Here is a 13,253-nt window from a genome sequence, read left to right on the forward strand (position 1 = left end):
GACTACTGCACAAAAAACGGAATCACTGTGCTGCCTCATCCTCCGTATTCTTCAGATTTGGCCCCTGCGGATGTTTTTTATTTCCAAAGTTGAAAAACACACACATTCACACTCAAACAACCAAACACCACAGATGTCAAACACACTTCAAGTTCGCGCGCCTCACCCAGCCAAAAGGCAACGAAACAAATACGTACTACACAGCCACAACAACACGTAATGGCGGCGAAAACTCTGCATATGTTTTGAAAAATCAGAGAAAGTGTAGTGTCAAGCGGCCATAGGTCACGAAATCTGCCTGTTCACTTCGCCAACAACATATGAGAAAGAACACAATTTCAAAACCGTAAGTTGCACACGAAAAGCGTTATATCTACTGATTTCCGTTTGTAAATGCAAAATAAATAGAAAAATAAAAATTACGTTTTGCTATTTGCAGATAAGAAGTTGTAGATTGTGTAGGAGAATGGCTACCAAAATGTATGTCAAATAGTATCATGTAAGGTACGCTACTGGCAATTAAAATTGCTACACCACGAAGATGACGTGCTACAGATGCGAAATTTAACCTACAGGCAGAAGATGCTGTGATATGCAAATGATTAGCTTTTCAGAGCATTTACACAAGATTGGCGACACCTACAACGTGCTGACATGAGGAAAGTTTCCATACACAAACAGCAGTTGAACGGCGTTGCCTGGTGAAACGTTGTTGTAATGCCTCGTGTAAGGAGGAGAAATGCGTACCATCACGTTTCCAACTTTGATAAAGGTCGGATTGTAGCCTATCGCGATTGCGGTTTATCGTATCGCGACATCGCGGTGAACGTACATTGGAAGCGTGTATTCGTCATTGCCATACTGGCGTATCACCCGGCGTGACGGTATGGGGTGCCATTGGTTACGCGTGTCGGCCACCTCTTCTTGGCATTGACGGCACTTTGGACAGTGGAAGTTACATTTTAGATGTGCTACCACCCGTGGCTCTACCCTTCATTCGACCCCTGCGAAACCCTACATTTGAGCAGGATAATGCACGACCGCATGTTGCAGGTTGCAGTAAATTCCATATGCAAGTGTGAGAGAGTTTTATAAATGTTTGTATAGTGCGTTTAAGTGGTGGGAATGCGGGAAAGCATCTTAAACTACATCCAGGCTGGCTGGCACACATCATTAATGCACAGGTGAACTTGAACAGGAGGCCTTGTGGCAGTGTGCCCCCACCCTGGAAGCGGATTCTTTAAGGAATGCGGTTATCTGGGAATGGGTCACAAATACAAAACAGGATGGGCACACAGGTAATTTTGTTACAAAATATAGCTGACAGTCAAAAGTTGCATTTTTTCTATTGCCTGACAAACCTATGGAAGACTTTTCCACATTTAATGCAATCAGACGCACACACTACATACATATATGTTACCAACTTTTTACGATCACATATTTACTTAACTCTTTGATAAGTTCACCATTCTATTTGATTCAAAGATCATCACGTCTGTCAATTTTGGAAGCGTGTATTCGTCATTGCCATACTGGCGTATCACCCGGCGTGACGGTATGGGGTGCCATTGGTTACGCGTGTCGGCCACCTCTTCTTGGCATTGACGGCACTTTGGACAGTGGAAGTTACATTTTAGATGTGCTACCACCCGTGGCTCTACACTTCATTCGACCCCTGCGAAACCCTACATTTGAGCAGGATATTGCAAGACCGCATGTTGCAGGTCCTGTACAGGCCTTTCTGGATACAGAAAATGTTCGACTGCTGCCCTCGCCAGCACATTCTCCAGATCTCTCACCAACTGAAAACGTCTGGTCAATGGTGGCCGAGCAACTGGCTCGTCACAGTACGCCAGTCATTACTCTTGATGAACTGTGGAATCGTGTTGAAGCTGCATGGGCAGCTGTACCTGCACACGCCATCCAAGCTGTGTTTGACTCAATGCCCAGGCGTATCAAGGCCGTTATTACGGCCATAGGTGGTTGTTCTGGGTAATGATTTCTCAGGATCTATGCACGCAAATTGCGTGAAAATGTAATCACATGTCAGTTCTAGTATAATATATTTGTCCGATGAACACCCGATAATCATCTGCATTTCTTCTTGGTGTAGCAATTTTAATGGCCAGTGGTGTAAGTATATACTGCTCACAACAATCTAGTTTTCGTGGGGAACAAAAATTCTTAGTTATGGATCGTTTATAAAAGATTATTACTCAAGGTTGTATAGCTAAAAACAACAAATTAAATTTTTTCTATCCTTTTCTATTTTAGACTTCCAGTACATACTCACAGAACATACAACTTTCTTAAAATTTAACTTTGTAAAATTTGAATCTACCTGGAATCTAACCCAGGCCCCCAACATAGTGAGCAGTCAAGCTAACATAGTCACACTACTTGTCAGAAAACAGTGTTTTTTTAGCGTATTAGCTATGATTGTAAAACTCAGAACTTGAGAATTTTTGAGGGTTACATCGGACTGCTTTGGTACATTTTAGTTCTGAACTTCAGTTCCACAAATATAAAAAAATGGTTCAAATGGCTCTGAGCACTATGGGACTTAACTACTTTGGTCATCAGTCCCCTAGAACTTAGAACTACTTAAACCTAACTAACCTAAGGACATCACGCACATCCATGCCTGAGGCAGGATTCGAACCTGCGACCGTAGCGGTCGCGCGGTTCGAGACTGTAGCGCCTAGAACCGCTCGGCCACTCCGGCCGGCACAAATACAAAAAATTGCGAAAATCTGATTGTCATGTGCCCCTTTTAGAGAAAAACAGGCCATGTGGCCACACTTGGGGGCACAATTTAATTCTACTCCTAGTAAGTTTGATTCATAATGAACTATCTGGGTTCGTCTTAAGTATCGAATATGGATACGATAGCTTGAGTCCATCATTACAGTGGAACGCGCCACCATCTTCAAACTGTGCGCTTATAAACTCATCATCATCTAGAGAAAATCGGCCGTGAGCCACTGTCAAGTTCAACCAGGATTAGTTCCCTCGTTTGAGTTTCATCGAGGATGGTGCACCGGCAATTTGCGCTGAACAAGGTTAAATGCCGCTTAAGAAAAACTAACTTTTAATTGAGGTTAGTGCACTCGGCCATTGATCTGAATCCAATGGAGCATGAAATACGTACGGAAGCTAGCAATAGGCAGCTCTGGGCCAGCAAACCTTTGGCCCGTAATTTATGTGAACAGCGTGATATGTGCATAGACATGTGCTGTCACACACCTCTAGAAACCTACCAAGGACTTGCCCATCTCATATCACGCAGAATAGCTGCTATGCTAGGTTTTACAGATGGGCCAACACTCTATTAAGTAGCTGGTCATGATGTGTTCACTCTCCAATATATCCAGAAAGCTTGTCACTCACCTAAACTGCCAGAAATCGCTCTTATCCGGGTTTAAGGTAGTGTGATTCCTTGAATATTTGTTGCCACGAGCGTTTCCGAGCCACACGTCGTAACCAGCGTCCGCCAGAATGTATGCTGTGAAATAAAAACACATGATCATATTCACTGCACTTATTATTAACCTACGCTACAATAAATTTTGTATCAACGCACAGCTATGCTAACCAAGTGTACCGTTCAATAACTGCAGGCCAAGCGCCGGCACTGGACCGCACCTCCTCTCTACTCATTTATCACCGTCAACAACAATCCAGAAACGACACTACACTACACACTCATCGCAGAAAACTACCAAAATTGGACACACATAAGATTATAACACTCTCGTTCGCCAAGGAAAGGTGTGTCGTGTTGTTTGTCGTTGTTGTTGTTGCGGTCTTTAATCCGAAGACACGTTGGACACAGGTCTCCACGTTAGTGTAGCTCGTGCAAGCCTGTTTACCCATACACAACAGCTGTAACCTACATAATTTTAAATCTGGTTGCTATAGTCTACAATTATTACCTCTATTAATAAATTGAGTATTCCTTGAACCATCAGGACATGTCCTAAAACGATTCCTTCTGTTAGTGAAGTTGTGCCATGCTCTCTCTCTGAGCACTATGGTCATTAGTCCCCTAGAACTTAGAACTACTTAAACCTAACTAACCTAAGGACTTCACACACACCCATGCCCGAGGCAGGATTCGAAACTGCGACCGTAGCAGCAGCGCGGCTCCGGTCTGGAGCGCCTAGAACGGCACGGCCACCGCGGCCGGCTGTGCCATGCTCATCATTTACAAAAAAATTTAATAAAAGAAAAATCTTGACCGCACTGATTCGAGATTCACTTGTTTTCGGCTTAAAGTGAATATATATAGTGAGCAAAATATTTACCTCTTGACACCGCGTTGCTCCGTGGCGAGCGGAGAAAAGCAAGAAAATCGGAATGTGACTGGACTTTGTTACGAGACACGATAACGAGAGGACGCGTAGGAAGTGTGTAGAATGAAACAGCGGTTGTTATCCGCCATATTGGATAATTTGTGTTTTTGAGATTCATAAGCAGTATTTAATGTTAATGTGGAGTTTGGTAACGGCCAGAATACTGTCTGTTGCATTTTAAAGGTAATTGCTCGTATTTAATTTTTTTTCCAAAGGATTCTGTGAGGAACTACTATGCACTACAAGCTTGTATAGGACTTCGAACATCGGGTGGTCCATGTTTGCGGAGGAACTTGCTTCTATCACACGGTCGAAGCATAGAGAAAGTTTTCTCTGATAAACAGAACTCATTTCACTCGCAGAAAATCATCAAATGACGAAATGCGAATGGCAGTGTTCCAATTCGAGAAGATCCTATAGAAGTTTTCTTTCTCTTATGTTTCAAGAATTTTACAGGCAACCGTCGGAGTCGGCAGCTGCTTCTCCACCACGAGAGTAACTTGTCTTCGTGTACAAAATTACGTAGGCTGTGGGGATCGTCGACGCCGATAGAGATAGTGTTCTTCACAGACATTCAACCAGAGACGCTACACACACTAGTTCAGTAACAACGAGTTTAATATTACCAGCTGGTAAAACTTTAATTCTTCTTGTGAGCAGAAAAATTTAATATGGACTGTTGGAGACGGTGCCTCGGAGCAGGAACCGCTCTAGGTAGGTATGATGAGTAACTGCTGGCAGTTTTCGAGCGCTGCTGTTTCCATGAAAAATGTTTCAAAAAGTTTTACATAATTTTTCATCAAATTGATTCAGCATTTCTTTACAAGTTTGTTAAACATCTTCAGAAAAGACTTCCTAATATTCATGCTTATATTCGACGTTCTCTTTTTCAGGAATGCTTTCCTATCGTCAGTATTGTATATCCTCTCTACTTTCCCCATAGTCACTTATTTTATTGCCTGAATAACAGGATTAATTGCCTACTTTTAGTGTCTCATTTCCTTATACAATTTCTTCAGCATCGTCTGATTTAATCCTACAATATTGAAGTGATCTTTTACTTTTGCTTATATTCAGCTTAGAACTCAGTTCAGTCCGTTCCACTCAGATTATCTACCAAGTCTTCGTCATCTCTGACATAATTACTATGTTAATGGCAAACCATGCAGTTTTTATTGCTTACTTCTGAAATTTGATTTTCCTTCCAAAGTTCTCTATTGCGCCACTGCTTTTCAAATTGGCATCTGAAACCTGCTACACAAACGACCAGGAAGTTGTCACCGCGTTTCTCGAGCAGAATCTGCAAATGTCTAACGTACCACGACGAAAGTCTCCGCCTTGACACTAAGACGGCTCTGGTTGCCACACGACTAGCCTAACTTCTTGCTGCCAAGACTGGAATATTGACGATGTAGAGCAGTACGAGGGCCACGATGTCGCAATGTTGAGTCGGATTGGACCACGTCCGAGCCTGGCACTGAACCGCTACCGTGGAATGCGTGGTTGAAAGTGATGTCCTTGTCACAGTGACCATATATATACCACCCATTCCAACTATGCAGCGTCTGTCATCCGCAACCAGCTGCGAGAAGTAATCTACGCCAGTCGTCGACCTGGTATGTCATCCTGCCCAAAGACGAGGGCTATTCAGAAAGTAGGGAACGTTTCCGTCTGACGCCGCTAGGCGCGCGCCGATCTCGCATATATTGAAGTGTGCGTGCTCGGCAGCTCAGTCGGCATCCATCTGTGACAGCGGGAGCGTCTCTGCGCGTCTGGTTTTTCCGATATTCGAATTTGAAATGTGCGCTGCAATCGAAAATCCCGCCGCTTGTGAGGTGTGGTCTGTGATACGGGTTTTGTTGGCAAGAAACCTAAAACCCAGAGAAATTTATAGTGAACTGTGCAAAGTGTACGAAAACAACGTAATGAGTGAATGTTCCGTCCAGAAATACTTCGATTTAAAAATGGCCTAACCAATGTTCATGATGAAGAGAAGAGTGGTCGCTCGAGCATTGCGACTTGACGATCTTGTCGCTAAAGTTGATGAAACGATTCGTGAAAAACCTCGCCTCACGATAACGGAGCTTTCGCTTTCTTTTCCACAAGTTTCACGGACTTTGTTGTTTGAAATTGTCACTCAAAAGCTAGGCTACCACAAATTTTGTGCACGATGGGTGCTCAAAGTGCTTACAGAACACCATAAAGAACAGCAAATGAGGGCAACGTTGACATTTCTGGAGGCCTACCACAAACATGGTGATTCATTAGTGGATCGAATCGTAACCGGTGACGAGACTCGGGTGAAATACGTCAATTGCGAGACAGAATTACAGTCCATGAAGTGGGGACGCACAAGGTCCCCCCAAAAACCAAGGAAATGTTTGCAAAACTTGTCAGCAAGAAAGTTGATAGCGACAGTGTTTTGGGATAGGCAAGGTGTGCTTCTTATTGATATTATCGAACGTGAAGCAACCATAAATATATTGCCGGGCACCGTCAAACTTTGCACGGCCTTAGAAGAGCAAAAGAAACGCCGAGGAAAGCTGACGTCCAAAATTTTGTTTCTGCACGACAGTGCCCGACCTCACACGGCAAACCATACTAAAGACCTCCTTAATTCATTCAAACGGGAAATTTTCTCTCATCCGCCCTACAGCCCTGATCTGGCACCAAGCGACTCCCACTTGTTTCCTCAAGATGAAGATCTGGCTTGAAAGGCAGCGCTTTGATGACGACGCGGAACTCCAGGCGGCCGTGACTCACTGGCTGAAGTCTCGGGCGGCAGAATTTTACGGCGAAGGTCTTTCAAAGCTTGTCCACCGCTATGATAAGTACCTCAATGTGTTTAGTGACAACGTGGAAAAGTAGTATCTCAGTCGCTCTTTCAGATGTATGTAATAAAATGTATTTCTTGTGTTTAGCTTTTTTTTTTTTTTTAATGCCAAAACGTTCCCTACATTCTGAATAGCCCTCGTATGAAAGACGCTGTCTCTACCAGCTGTGGGTTTACGGACTGCTCCTAGTCTCATTGCTGTCAGCAGCTGAATGGTGCCTTCCAGCTGGGCACCGTCTACGGGGTGACCTCAGCCATTTTCAGGGAGTCTACCCGAGAGCTGATGGTCTCGCTCGGCGATTCTGTTCACAGGCCGCCTTCTGCTGCTGCTTGCTGAGCTAAGCTATCTGGGAACACTCTTGTGTCCTGATATTTGGTGACTGGGCTTTGTGTGATCATTTCCACGACGTACAGGAACGTTCTAATAAGAGCCTGTCCAGCATCTGTCAAAAGTCTCAACAACTACCTTTCGCAGCACAGAGCACGGCGGGACGTGCAGGAAGAGAGTCAGTGACGTTCTGGAATGTACCGTCACGGATGTTGAGCTATGCCGAACACTGTACCGTGCTCCCAGTTACACTACCGTTTTCGGTTGAGGATCCATGGCGCGAAGTGGTCCCACAGATTCTCGACTGGGATTAAATGAGAGGAGTTTGGTGGCCAGGCGAATACGGTAAACTCATCCTGAGGCTCTTTGAAACTCGCACATACTCTGAGAGCTGTCTGACATTTAGCACTGTCCTGGTAGTAGATGCCATTGTACCGAGGAAAAACAAACTGCATGTAGGATGGACATGGTCCCCAAGGAAAGATGCATGCTTCTGTCGATCCACTGTGCCTTTCAGATTGACGATGCTGCCCAGGTAATGTCACAAAGCATTCCCCAGACCATAACGTTCCCTATTCCGGCTTTCCCCTTCAGACGATCGTTGCAGGGTGTTTGATTTCAGATCTCTTATGCAGATGGAGCATAAAATGTGATATTCATGTCACAAGGCCGCTTGTCGCCACTCATTGGGTGTCCAGTGAGAGTACTGGTGTACAAATTCCACCCTTAATCACTGATGAAGAGCATGGACCAGGCACCTGCTACAGAGGCCCATTCGCAGCAATGTTCCCTGAACGGTCGTTGAGAAGACACTGTTGCTAGCCCCTTGATTCATCTGGTTTGTCAGTTTCAGAACAGCTGCGCGTTTATTCGCAATTGCACATCTCCACAGCCTTCGTTCACCTGTGTCATCTATAGTCTATGGTACATTGCAGTTTCTTCGGCGTCTATTTTGGATAGTGCCCTTTTGTCGCGCACCATATACTTTAACCATCGCGGTATGCAAAGAGTTTACAAACTTAACCGTTTCGGAAATGTTTCTACTCTTTACCCTCTTGATATCAGATAAATCGGTTCATTTCCGCATTATGACAACGACTGCACTGTTTCCCATGTCCCCCATCACGACTTATGCTCATACCTGCCATTGAGTAGTTATTGCACGTTGACGCAGAACATATGGTGTGGGCACACTAATGCAACTGGAATGTGAATATTGGAATCTAATAACCTCTACTTTGACTTACACCGGAGATTAATGGGATAAATAACTTGTAAAATGTTATATGGACTACTGAATGTGAATCGTGTATGCTTTTGTCGACTTATAAATGTGGATCGTAAATGTCGTTAACAGCCCATCAAGAAAATGGGCTATGTAAACGCCATTTTGGATCTCTAAACTTCTTTCTCTAGGAATTTTGACAATTACAAACAAATAGCAAAATATGTTTCTAATAACTGTCCAAAATAGACGAGACACGCCCATCGAACTTACCGAAGGCCTTGTCGGGGCCCATGACCACCCAGTCGGCGGCGCTGGACTCCAAGCCGTGCATCACCAGGATTGGATACTTGGAAGGGTACGTCGCCTTGGGGCTCGAAGGAATTCGGTACATGCGCAAGATGTAACCGTCTGCTGTTGTAACGAAGTGCTCCTCCACTGGGTAGCCATACTTCTGGATGAGCTCAGGCTACAACAGATCCAAAACATCTATTATTTCTGCAGACCCAAAAGACTAATAGGGGTAGAAACTAATCTGAAATATTCAGTTCACTCTTGAACATGAAGAGACTATCTCTGTACTTATCTTGACATGGATACAAATAAAGATAACCAGTATCTTGCTTCTTGACGCTTACAGGAAACCTACTGGTAGAGTCAGTGCTATCTCAAACTCGTTCCCCGTCCCAGCAAGAAAGCAGTATACAGTTTGCTGCTATACAGATTCCACAGGTTTACTCCAAAATATAGAATCCTCGAACATGACATACAGTTCATAAATTTTGCAATAAATAATGCATACATGCTTTGACTGGTTAATACAACGTAGCAACAGATAACAAATAAATTGAATGAAAAATAATAAAATATGTGTAGTAGTTAAATGTGTGAAAATGTCATATCTTGGTATAATGTCTAATAAATTGGCTTGGCTAATCCGAAACACAGATATTCAGTCCCGTTTAACACCACCAATGGCCTAAAAAGATGGTCTGAGGCAGTATAAAATTCACAAGCACAAACCTGGACAAATATGGCTTCCATAACATCACCTTTACCCAGTGCTGCAAAATAAATGTAAAATAAGTTGGCTTGGCTAATCCGAAACACAGATATTCAGTCCCGTTTAACACCACCAATGGCCTAAAAAGATGGTCTGAGGCAGTATAAAATTCACAAGCACAAACCTGGACAAATATGGCTTCCATAACATCACCTTTACCCAGTGCTGCAAAATAAATGTAAAATAAGTTTGAGCACTCGAATTAAGGAATACATATCTTGCTAGATGCTAGAGATGCAGCAGCAGTAGAACGAAGACAACGGCTCTGAGCACTATGGGACTTAACATCTGTGGTCATCAGTCCCCTAGAACTTAGAACTACTTAAACCTAACTAACCTAAGGACATCACACACATCCATGCCCGAGGCAGGATTCGAACCTGCGACCGTAGCAGTCCCGTGGTTCCGGACTGAGTGCCTAGAATGAAGACAACCTACCAAAGTCTGCACAGAGTCGAAAAACTTAAAAGAATTATATATGGATAAATGAAAATATCTAGACATTATACAATGGACAGAGATAACATTGTTCATGAAATAACAGGTTGTGAAAGCTTAAATGCATCTCTCCTACTTTAACACAATGGTTACTTCCAGATAAACAAGTGACTGGGTTGTTTTTATCGCACATATCGAGGCCGATAAATACTGTAATCGACATACTGCCGCAAACTACATTAAAACCATGTCGTGCTATGTTTGTGAAGATGGAATTCTACAAATAAAATTCTTGTTCTACAGGGAAATTCTTCAAATTCAGCGGCTAGTTGCTCGGTGGCGTATCTTAGTGTTGCAAAGCAAGTGAAACACCCGACAGTTGCGAGTGTGTTACTGGATTCTAGTGCCTTTAGTACATGGCATCAAAATGCCTTTATGCACACCACACAAAATACGTTGTGCATTTTCATAAGCAACGAGATGCAGTGCTGAAACCTGTATCATAAAAACAACAGTTTATACCACTGGTCATCACTTTCTCGCACTTCACAGGACGTCTCTCTCTCTCTCTCTCTCTCTCTCTCTCTCTCTCTCTCTCTCTCTCTCTCTCTCTCACACACACACACACACACACACACACACACACACACACCACACACACTCCCCCCCCCCCCTCTCTCCCCTAATACGAGAGTTATCCAGAAAATAAGTTCCGATCGGTCGCGAAATGGACACCACAGTGAAAACCCGATGAAGCTTCGCACAGATTTGTTGTGTAGTGTCTCTATTAGTCGATCGTATCAAGACGCTCTTTTCAGTTGTGAGCGCACTGTGAGCGAGTAAAGGTGCCTAGAACAACGATGGCTCCCGCCAAGTAGGAGGGCCCGCTGAGAGGCTTCGCCTTAATGAATGCCGCCCACCTAACACAACTGCCACGCACTTCCTTCTTCATGGTAATTCATAGCCCCACTCTGCAGGGGCAGTGAAGACACTCCTGCAGCTTTTTCGATGGGAAGTGTTCGATCACCCACAACACAGCCCTAATTGGCTCGTCCTGAGTATCATCTCTGTTCACATGAAACGCTGGATACGAAGACAACATTTGGGCGCTGGCTACGCGCTATAGACCAGCGTAGAGAATTATCGGAAAGCAGAGGCGGCTGGCTTCTATGACGATGGTGTCGGAAATTTGGTATAACGCACCGACAAATGTCTAAGTCGGAGCGGCAACTGTGTAGAGCAGTATCTGGGAAATGTAGCTAACTCTTGCAGATAAAATATTTCTGATTTTCACTGTGGTTCCCTTTTAGCGACCGATCGGAACTTACTTTCTGGACAACCCTCGTAGCTGTAGTGTCATTAATGAAATAATCGCTGTTGTTACACAACATTATCGGTAGGCATACAATCTAGTGGGCAAATCATGCTCAAAGTGGTTGCAATGTACTGCACTGATTTGCAAGGTGTAACCTTAAAACTCGGAAATTAAGTGACACATAATAGCGCAACGCAGTATGTAAGCCTTTGAAGACTAAATGTGCAATCTTCATTCAAAACTACATAATCATTTTCGTATTACACAGCAGATTCAACGCCGTAAACCGTTGAAGTCACAAAACGCTCTGTAACTAAAACACTCTGACGAAAAAAATCCCATCACAAAAAAATAATTAATGTAGGGTAATGAAATTTCGGGAATACGTTTATCTAGGTAACATATTTAAGTGCTTAACATTGCAAGATCACAGGTTGACGTAAGCACTAGGTCAGCCAGTGGAAATGTGAAATCCTGGTACATTAATAACAGGCGTGGTCGCCAGAATATTGAGTACAAGCATGCTAACTTGCATGCATTCTGTTGTACAGGTACCAGATGTTATTTAGTGGGATGGAGAGCCTATTGACTTGGTCGGCGAAGAAAGGTTAATGCTGGTTGTGGATGACGCTGGAGTTGTCGTCCTATGACGTCCCATATGTGCTCGAGACAGATTGGGTGATCGAGTAGCCAAGGCAACATGTCGACAGTTTATAGAGCAGGTCGGATTACAACAGCGGTATGTGGGCGAGAATTATTCTGATAGAAAAAATCTCCTGGGATGCTGTTCATGAATAGCAGCACAACAGGCCGAATCAACAGATTTACGTATAAGTTTGCAGTCAGGTTGCGTGGGATGACTACCAGAGTGGTCCAGCTGTTGTACGAAATTGCGCCCCAGACCAAAACTCCGGGTTGTAGATTAAGCGTGTGTAGCACGCATACAGTTTGGTTGAAGGCCCTCAATTTGCCTCCTTCTAGCAAAACACGGCCACCATTGGCACCGAGGCAGAACCAGCTTTCATCAGAAAACACAACAGACCAAACCATGCCCTCCAGTGAGCTCTCGCTTGACACATATGAAGTCGCAAATGACAGTAATCTCGGGCCAGTGGAATACACGCACCAGTGCGTATGGCTCGGAGCTGTCATTCGTTGTGTCACTCTGGTGCCATCTGCTGCTGAAATTGCTACTCCAGATGCAGTATGACGCGCCAGTACCATATGCCGAACGTGATGGTCTTCCCTCTCGGTAATTACACGTGGTAGTCCGGAGCTCAGTCGTGTAGGGACCGAACAGTCTCATGACCACCGTTACCAGCAGTCATGTACAGTGGCTATATTCCTGCCAAGTCTTTCTGCAGCAACGCAGAAGGAATATCCAGATTATCGTAGCTCTATTACACGACCTCGTTCAAACACTGCGAGGTGCTGACAATGGCATCTTTGTCACCTCAAAGGCAATCTTAACTAACGTCAACTCACAACGTCCAATCTCAAAGGTAACTAACGCTCTTGACCTTTACCGCTCGGATTTAAGGCAAATCTGATTTGCATCCTCTTAAAGGCTTTACTAGCGCGACTGGTGTGAAATCTGAATAGACATCACCTTTCAGATGTAGAAACACGCCTATAAACTTTCGTTTACGCCGCACAACTCCTTGATGTTGCGCCTTTTTTCGTCAGTGTGCAT

General features: G+C 44.0%; 1 protein-coding gene across 1 annotated transcript in view; it reads right to left on the reverse strand.

The window, feature by feature from the left end:
* LOC126413082 (lipase 3-like) overlaps positions 1–13,253 on the reverse strand; it is a 73,157-nt gene that overhangs the window by 44,620 nt on the left and 15,284 nt on the right. Inside the window, exons 3-4 of the mRNA XM_050082979.1 lie at positions 9,018–9,213; positions 3,394–3,508 (exon numbers count right to left, since the gene is read on the reverse strand). Coding sequence (XP_049938936.1) covers positions 3,394–3,508; positions 9,018–9,213 — 311 coding nt within the window. The remainder of the gene's footprint in view (positions 1–3,393; positions 3,509–9,017; positions 9,214–13,253) is intronic.

The sequence above is a fragment of the Schistocerca serialis genome, chromosome 7 (genome assembly GCF_023864345.2).
Source record: "Schistocerca serialis cubense isolate TAMUIC-IGC-003099 chromosome 7, iqSchSeri2.2, whole genome shotgun sequence".
Lineage (NCBI taxonomy): Eukaryota > Metazoa > Arthropoda > Insecta > Orthoptera > Acrididae > Schistocerca > Schistocerca serialis.